General features: G+C 58.1%; 2 protein-coding genes across 7 annotated transcripts in view; one reads left to right on the top strand and one right to left on the bottom strand.

Annotated features, from left to right (window-relative positions):
• The first annotated feature begins 17 nt into the window (after positions 1-17).
• Positions 18-2868, top strand: RAB24 (RAB24, member RAS oncogene family). The gene is made up of 8 exons (XM_037397188.1): positions 18-171; positions 531-599; positions 717-795; positions 957-1024; positions 1175-1274; positions 1697-1747; positions 1854-1916; positions 2429-2868. The coding sequence occupies exons 1-8, from the start codon at positions 55-57 to the stop codon at positions 2491-2493; spliced, it is 612 nt and encodes a 203-aa protein (XP_037253085.1). The 5' UTR covers positions 18-54; the 3' UTR covers positions 2494-2868.
• Positions 2869-2995: 127 nt separating this feature from the next.
• Positions 2996-12492, bottom strand: part of NSD1 (nuclear receptor binding SET domain protein 1) — a 66878-nt gene continuing 57381 nt past the window's right edge. For all 6 annotated transcript variants that reach the window (XM_037397179.1, XM_037397178.1, XM_037397180.1 and 3 more), the window contains one exon: positions 2996-11975. In XM_037397179.1, coding sequence (XP_037253076.1) covers positions 9646-11975 — 2330 coding nt within the window. In that variant the 3' untranslated portion in view covers positions 2996-9645. The remainder of the gene's footprint in view (positions 11976-12492) is intronic.

The raw sequence follows: 12492 nt of genomic DNA, 5'->3' as shown, positions 1-12492 counted from the left end.
CCGGCCCCGCCCCGCCCGGTTGTGGCCCCGCCCCGCGGCGGCGGCGGCGCCAGGATGAGCGGGCGGCGGGTGGACGCCAAAGTGGTGCTGCTGGGGCAGGAGGGGGTCGGCAAGAGCAGCCTGGTGGAGCGCTGCGCCCACCGCCGCTTCCGGCCCGGGCCCTACCAGAACGTGAGTGACCGGCCGGGCCCCGGCACGGCGCCGCCGCGCCGGGCCCCTCCTGGTCCGGGCCCCGTCCCCGAGATGGTGCCCCCCCCCGCGCCCCTCCAGCGCCCCCGGGCCCGACCCTTGTTAGCCCCCTCCGTGTGGCCGAGCCGCTTTCCCCGAGCCGGTCCCCCTGTTAACCGCCGCCGCCGTGTCCCCGAGCCGGTCCTCCCTTTAACCCCCCAAGCTCTCAGGCCGGTCCTCCCCAGGCCGGTGCCCCCGTTAACCCCTGAGCCCCCGGGCCGGTCCTTCCCAGGCTGGTGCCCCGGTTAAGCCCCGGGCCCGCCGCCTCCCGGCCTGTGCCAGCGCTCCCGCTTCCCTTGCAGACGATCGGGGCCGCCTTCGTGGCCAAGGTGATGTCCGTGGGGGAGCAGACGGTGACCCTGGGCATCTGGGTAAGTGCGGGGTCAGGGCTGTGCCAGCGCCCTGCTGCCACCCCCGGCACGGGGACCCTCGGGACAGCCCCCACCCCCCTCCCCCCAGCCTGCTGAGTGCCCCCCTGTCACCCCCAGGACACGGCCGGCTCGGAGCGCTATGAGGCCATGAGCCGCATCTACTACCGTGGGGCACGAGCTGCCGTCGTCTGCTACGGTAAGGGCCCGGTGCCGCGGGATGGGGAAGGAGCCGGTGGCTGTGGAGGTCCCAGCGTGGCGGTGGCACCGGTGGGTCAGGGGCTGCAGCAGGGGGGTGGGGGATGAGGTGGTGGTGGTGGTGGTGGTGGGGGGGGGCAGACCCTGACCCCTCTCCCCCAGATCTCACCGACAGCAGCAGTTTCCAGCGAGCCAAGTTCTGGGTGAACGAGCTGCAGAACTGTGAGGAGGTACGGCTGGGCTGGGGGGCCGGAGGCTGCCGAGCCTCGCCGGGGGGGAAGGGGAGCTGGTGGCGGGGGGCTGCGGAGCCTGGCCGGAGGGGAAGGGGAGCCGGTGGTGGGCCCACGGGCACATCCCTCCCACCCCTCTGCCTGCTGCAGGGCTGCCGGATCTACCTGTGCGGCACCAAGAGCGACCTGCTGGAGGAGGACAGGAGGAAGCGGGGTGTCGACTTCCACGATGTGCAGGATTACGCTGATGGTACGGTGGGGCACTTCGTGGGGCCGTGGCGCTGGTGGTGGGCAATGCCGGCCCTTCCCGGGCTCCTGCAGCACCAAGCGGCTGGGGTGGGCAGGATGGAGCTCCTGCATCCAGGTGTGCCTGGGAGGCGCAGGGGGCTCTGCCCTCGCCCTGGCTCCACGGCAGATCTGGGGGCTCCAGGCGCCAGGGCTCCCTGCGTGGTGAGGCTCCGGCTCTGCCAGGGACCTCCCTGGGCATGGCGTGTCCTGACAGGGGCAGGCAGGTGGCCAGCTGGGCCGAGGGGACGGGAGCGCAGAACCCTGCCCTGGGCCGCTGCCAGCCTGCTGTCGGCAGCTGTGCCTGGGGGGTGGCTCTGGGGGAGCCCAGCCCGCGGGGCCATATCCTGCGCCCGCCGCAGGCACTGACCTGGGCCCTCGTTGCAGAGATCAAGGCAGAGCTCTTCGAGACCTCCAGTAAGACAGGCCAGTGCGTGGGTGAGTAGCCCCCTTGCTGCCGGCCATGCCCCCACCCAAGCCGGGCCAGGGGCGCTCTGCCCAGCAGGGGGGCTGCCCACACCCACCCTGCCCACTCTCCCCTCAGACGAGCTGTTTCAGAAGGTGGCTGAGGACTACGTCCACTTCACTGCCTTCCAGGTGATGACAGGTGAGCAGGCAGGATTTGTCCCACCCCAAGCACCCTCTGCCATGGTGGGGGGCGCAGGTGCCCCTGGGTAGGGTGTGGAGGATGAGCGCTGTGGGGTCTGGCAGGGCCCTTCCTCACCCCCACCCTCCCTGGGGCCACTGCGGCTCCGTGCTGGGGCTGTCCTGCAGAGCTTGGGTCCCATCACAGTGTCCTCATCCCACTCAGACCAGGCTCCGCGTGCCCACCCAACTGGGCCACAGGTGGCCCTTGGCGAGCAGGCAGCCAGGAGCCTTGCCTGGCTGTGGGACTGGTGCTGCGCTCTGCGCCAGGCCTGTCGCAGCGTGCTCAGCCCAGCTACGCCTCCTGCCCTGGGCCACGCCACGGCTGTGAGCCTGGCCGCTTCTCTGCGGGGCCACCAAACCCCTCCCCAAGGGACCTGCCAGGGCCCAGACCTGGGACCGGCAGCTGTTGGGCTCCCATGTGGCATCGTGGTGCGGACGTGCCGGCAGCCTGCTGCCCCTGCTCTCTTCCAGAGGAGAAGGGTGTTGACCTGGGCCAGAGGAGCGGTGCCTACTTCTACAGCTGCTGCCACCACTGAGACCTCCTGCCAAAAGGGAATCGCTGCTGCCGGCCGGGCAGCCAGCACATGCCAGACTCCTCTGGGTTTTTACCTGCTGTGTTTTAGCTGTACGGGCCCCTCGGCAGTGCGGCAGCGGCGCACAGCCCCGCAGGCTGCTCTCCTGGCATGTGGAGTGGCAGAGCTGCCGTGCGGTGCCGGGAGCTGCGGATGTTCACCCCTGGGGACCCTCTCCCTGCCCCCCGGCATTTGCAGGGGCTGCTTCCCTGAGTCACTGCTGTGGCCCAGAGGTGGCCGTTAACTCACTCTCAGAGATGCTGCCCCGTTCTTTGCAGATTTATTTAAGTGTCTTCTCTCTCGAGGTGTACAATGTAAATAAACCGCATTGTGGTCTGAGCTGTCGCCCTGCCTGCGCCGCTGCCATGAGGCTGTCAGGGCTCTCCCATCCCTGCCCTGGGTGTCTGGACGCAGCCGGGCTCCCCCCACCACCCCCCTGCTCGGCAAGACAAACCACAAGAGGACATCGAGAGTAAAGTTAAACTTTACTTTACAGTAATTTTTCTTCTATATACAAAGAATTACAGTACATGTTCTGGGAGCACCTGGGCAGGGCAACCCTCTTTTCATTATAAGTTTCACATACACAGCCAACAGTCTAAGGGGAGCAAAATGAAAGTAATCAATGGTCCAAGACTCTCCCCTCTCCCTCTTCTAAAAATAATATACATGCTGGAAATATGTAGGTTTCTCTCACCCGCTCTGGCATCCCTGCTTAGAACTGACAGATGAGTCCCAGCCAGGACCAAGCACCCATGCATCCCCCACGCAGTGCTCACCCCGGCCACCGGCCCAGCGCCCACCCGCACCAACCTCCGGCTGTCCCTGCCTCCGCTGGGCACCTGCCTCCCGCTGCATTTCCCTCCAGCACCCTGCGGGCAGCGGGCCTCGGTGGAGGAGGAACGCAGCACGGGGCTGCTCACACCAAGGCTGCCTGCCCTCCGAGCAGGTTTGCTCGTGGCTTCAGCGCAACTTACGCTGCTGCCAGGGGTGGTCCCCCATGTCCCTCCTCCCCATCCCCAAGCAGTGAGCAAGGGGGAGCAGGAGCAGGCAGCTAGGGCCACCCTCCCCGGGACCCCCAGCCTAGCCGGCAGCCAGGACCCCAGCCGAAAGCACATGGCACTGGAGGGTGGCCGGGACATTCAGAGCCAGGCGCGTGGTATCCGACAGATTTGGTGTCTGGGAGGTGAGCAGGCTGGCGGGGCAGTGAACTCGGCACTGCAGTTAAGCAGGGCTGGGAGCGCTGCTGCTGAAAGGCTTCTCCTGCCCGTCGCAGAAGGAGCCGCTCCCTGCGCCAGCTGCTGCCGGCACATCTGCCCTCCTCCCACCCATGTCGGCTGGGGCCGCCCTCAGCTCCAGCCACACGCCACCTTGAGCCTCCCGGTGCTGCTGCTTTTCCTTTTAACAAGTTCCCAGTGTCTAAAAAAATACACAAAACCCAGTTCCTTGAAGTCAACAACTCGGAAACATCAGAAAAAAAAACAAAAACTGAAACCAGCTCAGTACCAAACGGACACAAAGAACATGCAGTTAGCGGACGCCTGCCTTGCTTCACGTGGCTCCACTGCTCCCTACACCCACGGGGCCCCACTGGCACACTGGTTTGAGTCTCAAGAACCATCATAAATTGAAGGAACCGAGTCACGCCTCATCCTGTTTCCATCAGACGTGCCAAAGCCCAGCCCCAGCTATCAGGGGATGGGATTCAGCCTGCAAAGAAACCTCCAGCCCATGGGCTAGGAGCCGTGAGTTCAGCCCTACTGTGCTAAGCTGCCAAACGGTTTACAATAGCACCACAATAGCCCAAGTGCTTCGCCAAGGGCAAACCGATTAAAACTTTACCTTGAAATAGGACATAGCAACACCCATTTCTCAGATTTCCCTAGGAGGTAGATTCAGTGCTGTAGGGACTGTCCATCACTGCCACTTCTCCAGCCCAAGCTCACACACGCTGTCCCCCTGCACTGGACTTTGCTTAGATCGCTTTCGGAGGACCTGGAGCAGAAACCTTGCCTTTTCCCACCTCCTGCTAGGCGAGGGCACTGCCACCCTGCAGGTGAGATTCCTGCTGAAGCCAGGCAAGCGGCAGAGCAGTCCCCAAGCTCCAGCATCCCATCTCCCAGGCCCTGGGAGCCCGGAGCACCCATCAGCCCAGCCGCGCTGCTGGGAGAGGCTGTAAATGCTGCCACTGGCGTGATCACTATCACAGGGGAGTAATTAGAGCAGACAAAGCCCGGGCGACCAAACACAGCGTGAGCCCTTGCTGGCCCCCTCTGTACTTTCAGAGTAGCTGCACAGTTTGCCACTTTGCTTTAACACTCACTGGCTGGCAAAGGCGAAAAGCCTCATCAGTAATTTAGGGCAAAGCACATTACAAGCAGGTTACAATTATGGTTATTCCAAACATCAAGCAAAATCAGAAGTTAAGGCTGAAATAAAAAATAAACGGAAGGTGTTGAAGGTCTGAGGTTTCTCAAACGCCCCCTGCCCTGTCACAACGTTGGCTGTGGCATCCAGGTAGGAGCAGCACACACCCACAGCGTGCTCAGGTAAAACCACTGCCCAGATGCATCAGGGTTAGGGCTGCTTTTTCTTCCTTTTGTTCTGCCAAACTTGAGCTGAAGCTCTTCTAGCACCCTCCCAATCCATACTGCCTCAGCTTAATCAGTTACCATCCTTTGGTTCAACCAGCCCTCCTATCTCCTGAATTTTAACAGCCACACCTTCAAAGCAAAGCCTGTCTGGAGGGGGTTTCACCCTGAATTACAAAGCATGCTCCCACAGTACCACCTGGATACTTTGTGCATTGAAGTGAATCTGGTTCTTGTGGGGTTTTTTGTTAAAGAGGAAGTCTGCACCAAGATTTAACTTGAGAAGAGCAATAAAGCAAGCTACCATGAGCTAGTTAGTATCTGAACATGTGCAATAGGGGATTATTCCTTACAGCGGTCACTTTTCTGCTAGATTTACCAAAGCCCTGGCTGACATCGGGTGCCAGCCCAGCAAGCTGGAGCAGACGGAACGAGCCATGCAGGACAGTGGCCTGTGCCCACTCCCCTCCTGCCCACACACCCCCACAGGCCCTGCACTGGCCCCTCTGCAACCCTCCTCACCTGCCTGGGCAGGCAGCCCATGCCCACGGGAGTCCCTGACCATGACACCACCTCACCAGAGCTCCTTCATCACCAAAGACCAACTGTGGCTCTCCTGTCCACTGTCGAAATCCACCACTAAAGTGGGTCCTGCCATGGGACAGAGGCCACAGCAGGTGACCCCAGCCCACTGCTCTGAGCAGGGGGAGCCAGGCCGTCCTGACAGCAAGGATGTTGACCAGCAAAGCATCTGCATGGGAGCAAACCCTCCATCACCCTTCAGAACTAGGAAGGAAGAGCCATTCCTACAAGTGGGAACGGGCTTGTGAGCTTGGAAAGTTTCCGTGAGCCTCCCACGGACAGCAAAGAAAGGGACACAGCTCTGAGCAGAAATAATTACACCCTTGATTCTGCTTCAGCAACTCTCCACACGAGGGAATCAACACAACACAACAGTCACCTCTTACCCACCTTGGGTGCAATTACCCAAGGCTGGCAGCTGCCAGGTGACCAGATCCCTCCACCGCACTGTGGCCTTGGCCATGGAGTTGCAGCAAAGCTGGCCAAGCCCAGTACAAGGGCTTGGGGAGGCTGGACCAGAGCTGCAGCAGTCTCTCTCCTGCAGGAGCGGTCTGCCAGGGCTATGTGCTATCTGCTGCTTTCCTCTACCCCCGGCTGAACTCTGAAGGCAACAATGAACTGCAGAAAATTAACCCAACTACTCTGGTACAGACAGCTCCCTTTCATCCTCTCCAAGGCAGTGCTACCAGCTGCCACCAACAGCAAGAGTCACCTCAAGTGCTGAAGAAGCCCACAAATCCTTTGCCAGGGTTTTATTGCCCAGAGCTGTTCCTCAGCTCATGCTCCCTGCCAATGAAGGCAGGCTGGGCAGGGCAGGGCTGCCGTGACCCATCTCCACGCCTGGTCAGGCCTCGCCTGTCTTGTTGAGGTGACCCAGCACAGCCAGCCATTCCTAACAGCACCACTACCCTCTCTGCAAGCCCCCCAATACGCTTGACAAGCCCTCCTGATCTGACAGTATCGCTCAGGGGCCCAAAAAGGGCAAGAAGGGAAGAGCAGCTTGCTGGATTCCTTGACATTTCCAAATGCCAATTTTACTGAGCAGCCTCCCAGCTATGCTAAAATCAACTTTCCAACAGTAGCTGGAAAGGTAGCAAGCCAGAAACCTGGATCCTTATGGAAAAGGCATGAAGTGAGACAAGAAGAGGTGGGGTATGATCAGATGCAAGGAATAAGGCTATGGGTTTGAAATGCCATGCAACAGTTCAATCCACGTTCACTGTTCAAAAAAAAAAGCTTTTGGCTAAAAGCCTGCTGCATGAAAGGCTGCTGCTGCCGTGAACCTCACCCTACTACATGAGCACACGATTTATAGAAGTGATTTTTTCAAACCTGCACTTATGAGAATTCATTGAGAACTTCTCCATTATACAGATTTAAAAAAGCCTGCACCAAAAATATTCACAGTTTATTTTTCATGAAACAAGTAACTAGTTAACACGTGACAATGCGAAGCGGAGGTGGACAGAGCAGTGCAGACACCTTTCTGGTTACAGCTGTAGCTGGCTGGGTGGCTGGCACGGAGGTAACCCTACTTACACAATCTACATGACTAAGTCCAGCTCATGGGAAGGCCTATAAATGCAAATTCAAGATTTATTTTCCTTCTCACACACGATAAATACTTAATATACTGAACGTCATTACCATTATTTTTTTTAATTTGTTTAAAAAAGTTAATGAATGCCCTTAGATTATCTTCTCTCTCAATGGCTCTGAGGAGTTGTCCTGATTCCCTTTGTGCAGGAGTCACGCAGAAACACAAGCTGCTTGCATTTCCCCAGTTTCAGCAGCAAGCAGGAACTGACCTGCCAGTCTTTCCGGAAAAAAAAAACAACATTAAACAGTAAGTTTCCATAAGCCATAAAGCTTTTCGAAGTTGCTAGCTATTCTACAAAGGATCTGAAATGATTCGGACTAGAGAAGAGATGCACCGTAGCACTGGTAATGTCCTCTCGTGCCCAGCACACCCGGCCTTTACAGCAGGATGTTGCCTTGGGGTGCGTACATCAGGAAAGAAGAATGGGTTGGGATTTGTCTTGGTACAAGTGTCTGCCTCCCTTCATAGAAATCCGCAAAGATCAATGACCGTCTGCTCTGGGAGCAGCAGGCACTTGCAAGCCAGGTGGGAACAAGGACCTGCTCCCAAGCTAGAGGGAGAGGGTCAGCCTGGAACTGAATGCTCCCTTTCCAGGGAGGGACCTTCAGATCTGCCTGTAAGGAGAAGGATACACTGGAGCTGGCAATGGTCTGGTGGCAGGCGTGGAGAGCCAAGACTGCGGCACCCAGATCGGCAGAGCTCAGGCAAACCACAGAGGTAATGTGTTGTGAGAGCGGGAGAGCGTGCTGGTCAGCAGTGCTTCCTTGGCAGGATATCGACCCCATCCAGCCTGAGCAGTGCTGCCCAGGGGCCCATCCTCCTCCTGCCTGCCAGGGTGCCAGTGGTCCCAAGATGCCACTCTGTAGGTCCCTGGGACTCTACCGCTTGTCCCACGAGTACCAAGGCTAAGCAAACTTCTGCCTCGATGCTTGAGTAAACAGCTTGCAGAAGGCCTAGTCTGGACACCAGCCTGATGACCACCAAGTACTAAACATCTCCTTAACTGGAAAAGGGAGAAGAAGAAAAAAGAAAGCCAGCCAGCTGCTGGAGCCCACAGTGTTCCAGTGTGAGAACTACTATTCAGTTGGAAGGACACACATGCGCACACACACACACGCACACCAACACAGTCCAGTTAATTCAAGTCTCCTTTGGTTGTAGAAAAGTTAAGCCAGAAGCTACCCAAGGGGAAGGTGTTGAGATGGGTCCCGATACAGCTACGGCACCCTTGCCTCTCTGCTGTCTAGCGAACGGTACAGGCTTCACTTGCAGCTCGGCAGCGTCCTGCTGCTGGGAAGACCAGGTATGATGCAAACACGTCCTGAACATGTCTGAGGCAAGGGGAGAAAAGACTGCTCAGTCTGCTGGCTCACGGTGACGACAGAAGTCAAGAAGAGACTGGATGGAAATTTGGAAGGGAGCACCACCACCCTGCCAGGGCAGCGCTCAGCACCTTGGGGAAACCCACTCTGCCCTACTCTGCTATTGCTGATTTATAGGTCACACTGTTTTCAAGTGCAGGAAACACTCCGTGTGTCCTGTGTTAAAAGATTAAGACACAAGAATGAAAAAACTGCCAGATGGCTTCTTCCAAGATCTGTCTTTTCCCTGACCTCTTTCAGATCCCCTGTTTCTCAGGCCTGGACACTCGCAGCTTCGTACAAAGGAGCCTGAACGGATCTTGTGTATTGCTGGAGAAAACTGCACGGAGCGAGTACAGCGGGCTCCTCTCCCAGCTCAGCTGGAGACGATACCTGTCCTTCAGTGAACTACGCATGCAGCACGTCCCAGCGAATGTACGGACAAACCTCACAAAGCAACACCCTGCAGGGACAGAGACCTGGGCAGACGACAGATAAACCCCTTCCCTGCTTCTACAGAGTCTGGCAAGGGCGTATACCTGACTGCTCACTGCCTGGTCCCTGAAACACCTCCAGTCCCAGGGCCGCCTGACTCACCTGCTTCCTCTAAATACAGTAAAAAAGCAAGGCCCCTAGCTTGTACCTGGGAACCTGCCTACGAATCAGACCTGGAGCTCGAACACGCTGGATCAGTAATGTGACCATTTCAATGGAATTGCAGTTTTTTACCCAGAGTGGACTCTTTATTTCAGCTTTACCATTTGTAAAAGGAAGAAGAACAGGTCATCGATGCTCTCTCCCTTCAGCTGGGCCACACTCAGACTTAAGAGAATGTCCTTGCTCATGTCACAAGAGAATATGGATGGGATGTGCATGGGTTAGGGGCTGGGCTCAGGGAAGTGAATAAAAAAAAAAAAACAAACAAAGATTCCCCCTCCCTAAACATTAAAAGACTGAAACCTGCCTCCCATATTCACCAACCTCACTTTGGCTCTGAGTCGGCCAACTCATGACAGACAGAATCCTGGTTACGGGCTAGCGCTGTGTTTTGTTCAGGCAAAGGGTCCTGCCCCCGAGGAGTCTGTACTTTTCCACTCAGCCAAGAAATCTGTTCAATTGTCTGAACGTTCGTGATAAGCCACTGCATCTGCTCTGGGGGCACCGGTGCTTCTCTGCCTGGCCGAGGGGTCTGCTCAAATGCACGCAATCTCTCTGATGTCCAAGGGGTTTGCTCTGCGGGGACCGAGGCCACTTCCCAGCTGGGTTGAAGGGTTGGCTCTGGTAGTTTCTCTGCTGTCCGGGGAGGCTGCTCTGCAGGTGTCAGGGCTTTTGCAGTGGGCCAGTGGGTTTGCTCATGCGTCTGTAGTTTCTCCGAAGGCCAATGCACCTGTCCGACATGCGTCACCACCTTCCCAGCAGACCAAGAGATTTGCTCACCAGCTAACATGGTCCTCTCTTTCTGCTGGGGACTCAGGTCCATAGCCGGGGCTCCCCTCTCCTTCAGCTGAGCGTTCTGATCGACGGGCCGCAGCGCCTTCTCCGACAGCAACAGCCTTGGAGCCGATGCAGCCAGAGGCTTGTCCAAGGCTTGAGGCCGAGGAGCCACGGCAGCAGCCAGCTTGTCTGACGCCTGAGGCCACGGGGCTGTAAGAGTGAGAGGCCTCTCCAAGAGCTGAGGCCAAGCCACCCCAGAGCCGAGAGCCTTCTCCGGAGGCAGGACCCGCAGGGTCCCAGCGTCGGCAGCCTTCTCCGGAGGCACGGGCCGCAGAACCCCAGGGGTGAGCGCCTTCTGCGTGAGCGGGATCCGCAGGGCCCCCGACCCAAGAGCCTTCTCCATGGGCAAGATGTGTGGTGACCGGGAGCCAGGGGCTTTCTCCAGAGGCAGGGGCCACGGCACCCCTAAGCTGGGAGCCTTCTCTGTGGGCACGATCCGCAGCATACCCGAGGCAGGAGCCTTCTCCAGAGGCAGGGGACGGGGTGCCCCAGAGCTGGGAGCCTTCTCTGTGGCTGGGACCCGCACTGCCCCGGAGAAAGAAGCCTTCTCTGGAGGCAGGGGCCGTGGCACAGCCAATCCAGGAACCTTCTCCGTGGGCAGGATCCGGGAGACCGGGGAGCTGGGAACTTTTTCCATGGGCAGAGGCCACAGCACCCCAGGACCAGGAGTCATCTCTGGTGCTGGGACCTGCGGCACCACGGAGCTGGGAGCCTTTTCCACAGGCTGAGGCTGCAGACTCTGGGTAGAGGCTTTGTCCAGTGGCTGAAGCTGATCGGCCCCAGGAGGCTCATCCACCAGCTGGGACTGCAGGGTCCCCGCCGTGGCGAGAAGTCTGTCCGACAGTTGAGGATGCAGGCATTTCATTGGGAACTCATCCAGCAGCTCAGGCTGCTGGGTCCTGGTGTCAATGAGAGACTTGTCTGATAACCCCAAAACCCCGGGGGCAGCAGGAGGCTCGTCCGACAGCTGGAGCTGCAAGGCACCAGCAGTAACAAGCGACTCGTCTGATGACAGTGGAGTTCCCGGAGATTTGCTTGGCAAGTGAGGCTGTGAGGCATCACTGGAGGACTCGTCCAGTGGCCAGAGCACCGCGTTGGTGGGAGGTTTGTCGGGCTGCTGGGGCCTCAGCGCTACAATGATGGGTTGCTTCTCTGACTGCAGCCTTAGGGACAGGGCAGCTTGGGGCCTGTCCGATGGCTGCAAGCGGAGCGACAGGGTGGTGGGAGGTTTGTCCGAAGGCTGCAGCCGGAGTGAGAGGGTGGTGGGGGGTTTGTTGGATGGCTTCAGCCTCAGTGACAAGGTGGTGGGGGGTTTATTTGACGGTGGCAGTCTCAGCGCCAGGGTGGCCGGTGGTTTGTCTGGTGAAGGCAGCCTGAGGGCCAGGGTAGTGGGGGGCTTGTTTGACGGCTGCAACCTCAGGGCTAGGGTGGTGGGGGGCTTGTCCGATGGTGGCAGCCTCAGTGCTAGGGTAGCTGGGGGCTTTTCTGGTGACTGCAGTCTGAGTGCCACAGACTGAGGTACGCTGTCCAGAGGCTGAATGCTCAGGTCTGTGTCTGCAGGTGGCTGCTCCGGTGGCTGGGTGTCCTCACCGTTAGCCAGGGCTCCTATGGGAGGCACATACTCACGAATTTCTCCTGGCTCTAGAGGGTTAGGCCCACAGGGATCGTGCTCTGTGCAGCACAGACGTCCATCCAGCTTGGAGATGAAGAGCATGCCTTCCCGGTGCTGCTTGCAGAAGGACCTGGGGCACATCTCACAGAAGGAAGCTGCTTCCTTACCACATATATCACACTGATGCCATGGGCACTCCCATTTTCCTGCAGCACAGACACAGGAGAAAAGACATACCTTAGGAGTGGTACAAGGGGAAGAGAAAAGGCCTGCTGCAAAGGAGCTCCAGGGAGAGCAGGAACACCTCTGTAATACTCCCACACAATTCTACATGTTCTCCTCAGTTTCTGCCATAGTACCCAGGCTTGACGGGCAGTTAATAGGAACCTGCATCCTCAGAAACAACAAGGGCAATGATAATCATGACAAACGCAAAGCCATGCCAGGTCAGACCAAAAGCCCATCTGGCTCCAGCACAACGCTAACTGGTATGGGCACCTAGAGAGGAGCAGACATCCCCAGCTTGCACACCTCTGTGGCTCTGATTTACACAGACAACAACAGTGTTATCTCTGTATAATGCACACAGCAGACTTTTTCAGTAGATTTCAGTCAGGTTCTTCTAAGTCTTTGTTAATCCTGGGCCAATAACCTCCCTTCCTGTTTATCAGAAAGAAGAAGTGAGAGGGCAGTGATCACAAGGGAGTAAGTTTCTGTTGTCTC

The sequence above is a fragment of the Falco rusticolus genome, chromosome 8 (genome assembly GCF_015220075.1).
Source record: "Falco rusticolus isolate bFalRus1 chromosome 8, bFalRus1.pri, whole genome shotgun sequence".
Taxonomy (NCBI): Eukaryota; Metazoa; Chordata; class Aves; order Falconiformes; family Falconidae; genus Falco; species Falco rusticolus.
Note: the sequence above shows the minus strand (reverse complement) of the source record. Positions and strands in the feature narration are given on the sequence as shown.

Excerpts from the sequence above, each read along its gene's own strand:
- RAB24 (XM_037397188.1), top strand. The coding sequence starts at position 55 with ATGAGCGGGCGGCGGGTGGACGCCAAAGTGGTGCTGCTGGGGCAGGAG. Across the intron at positions 172-530 it reads GGCCCGGGCCCTACCAGAAC|ACGATCGGGGCCGCCTTCGT; the intron begins GTGAGTGACCGG and ends CTTCCCTTGCAG. Across the intron at positions 796-956 it reads AGCTGCCGTCGTCTGCTACG|ATCTCACCGACAGCAGCAGT; the intron begins GTAAGGGCCCGG and ends CCTCTCCCCCAG.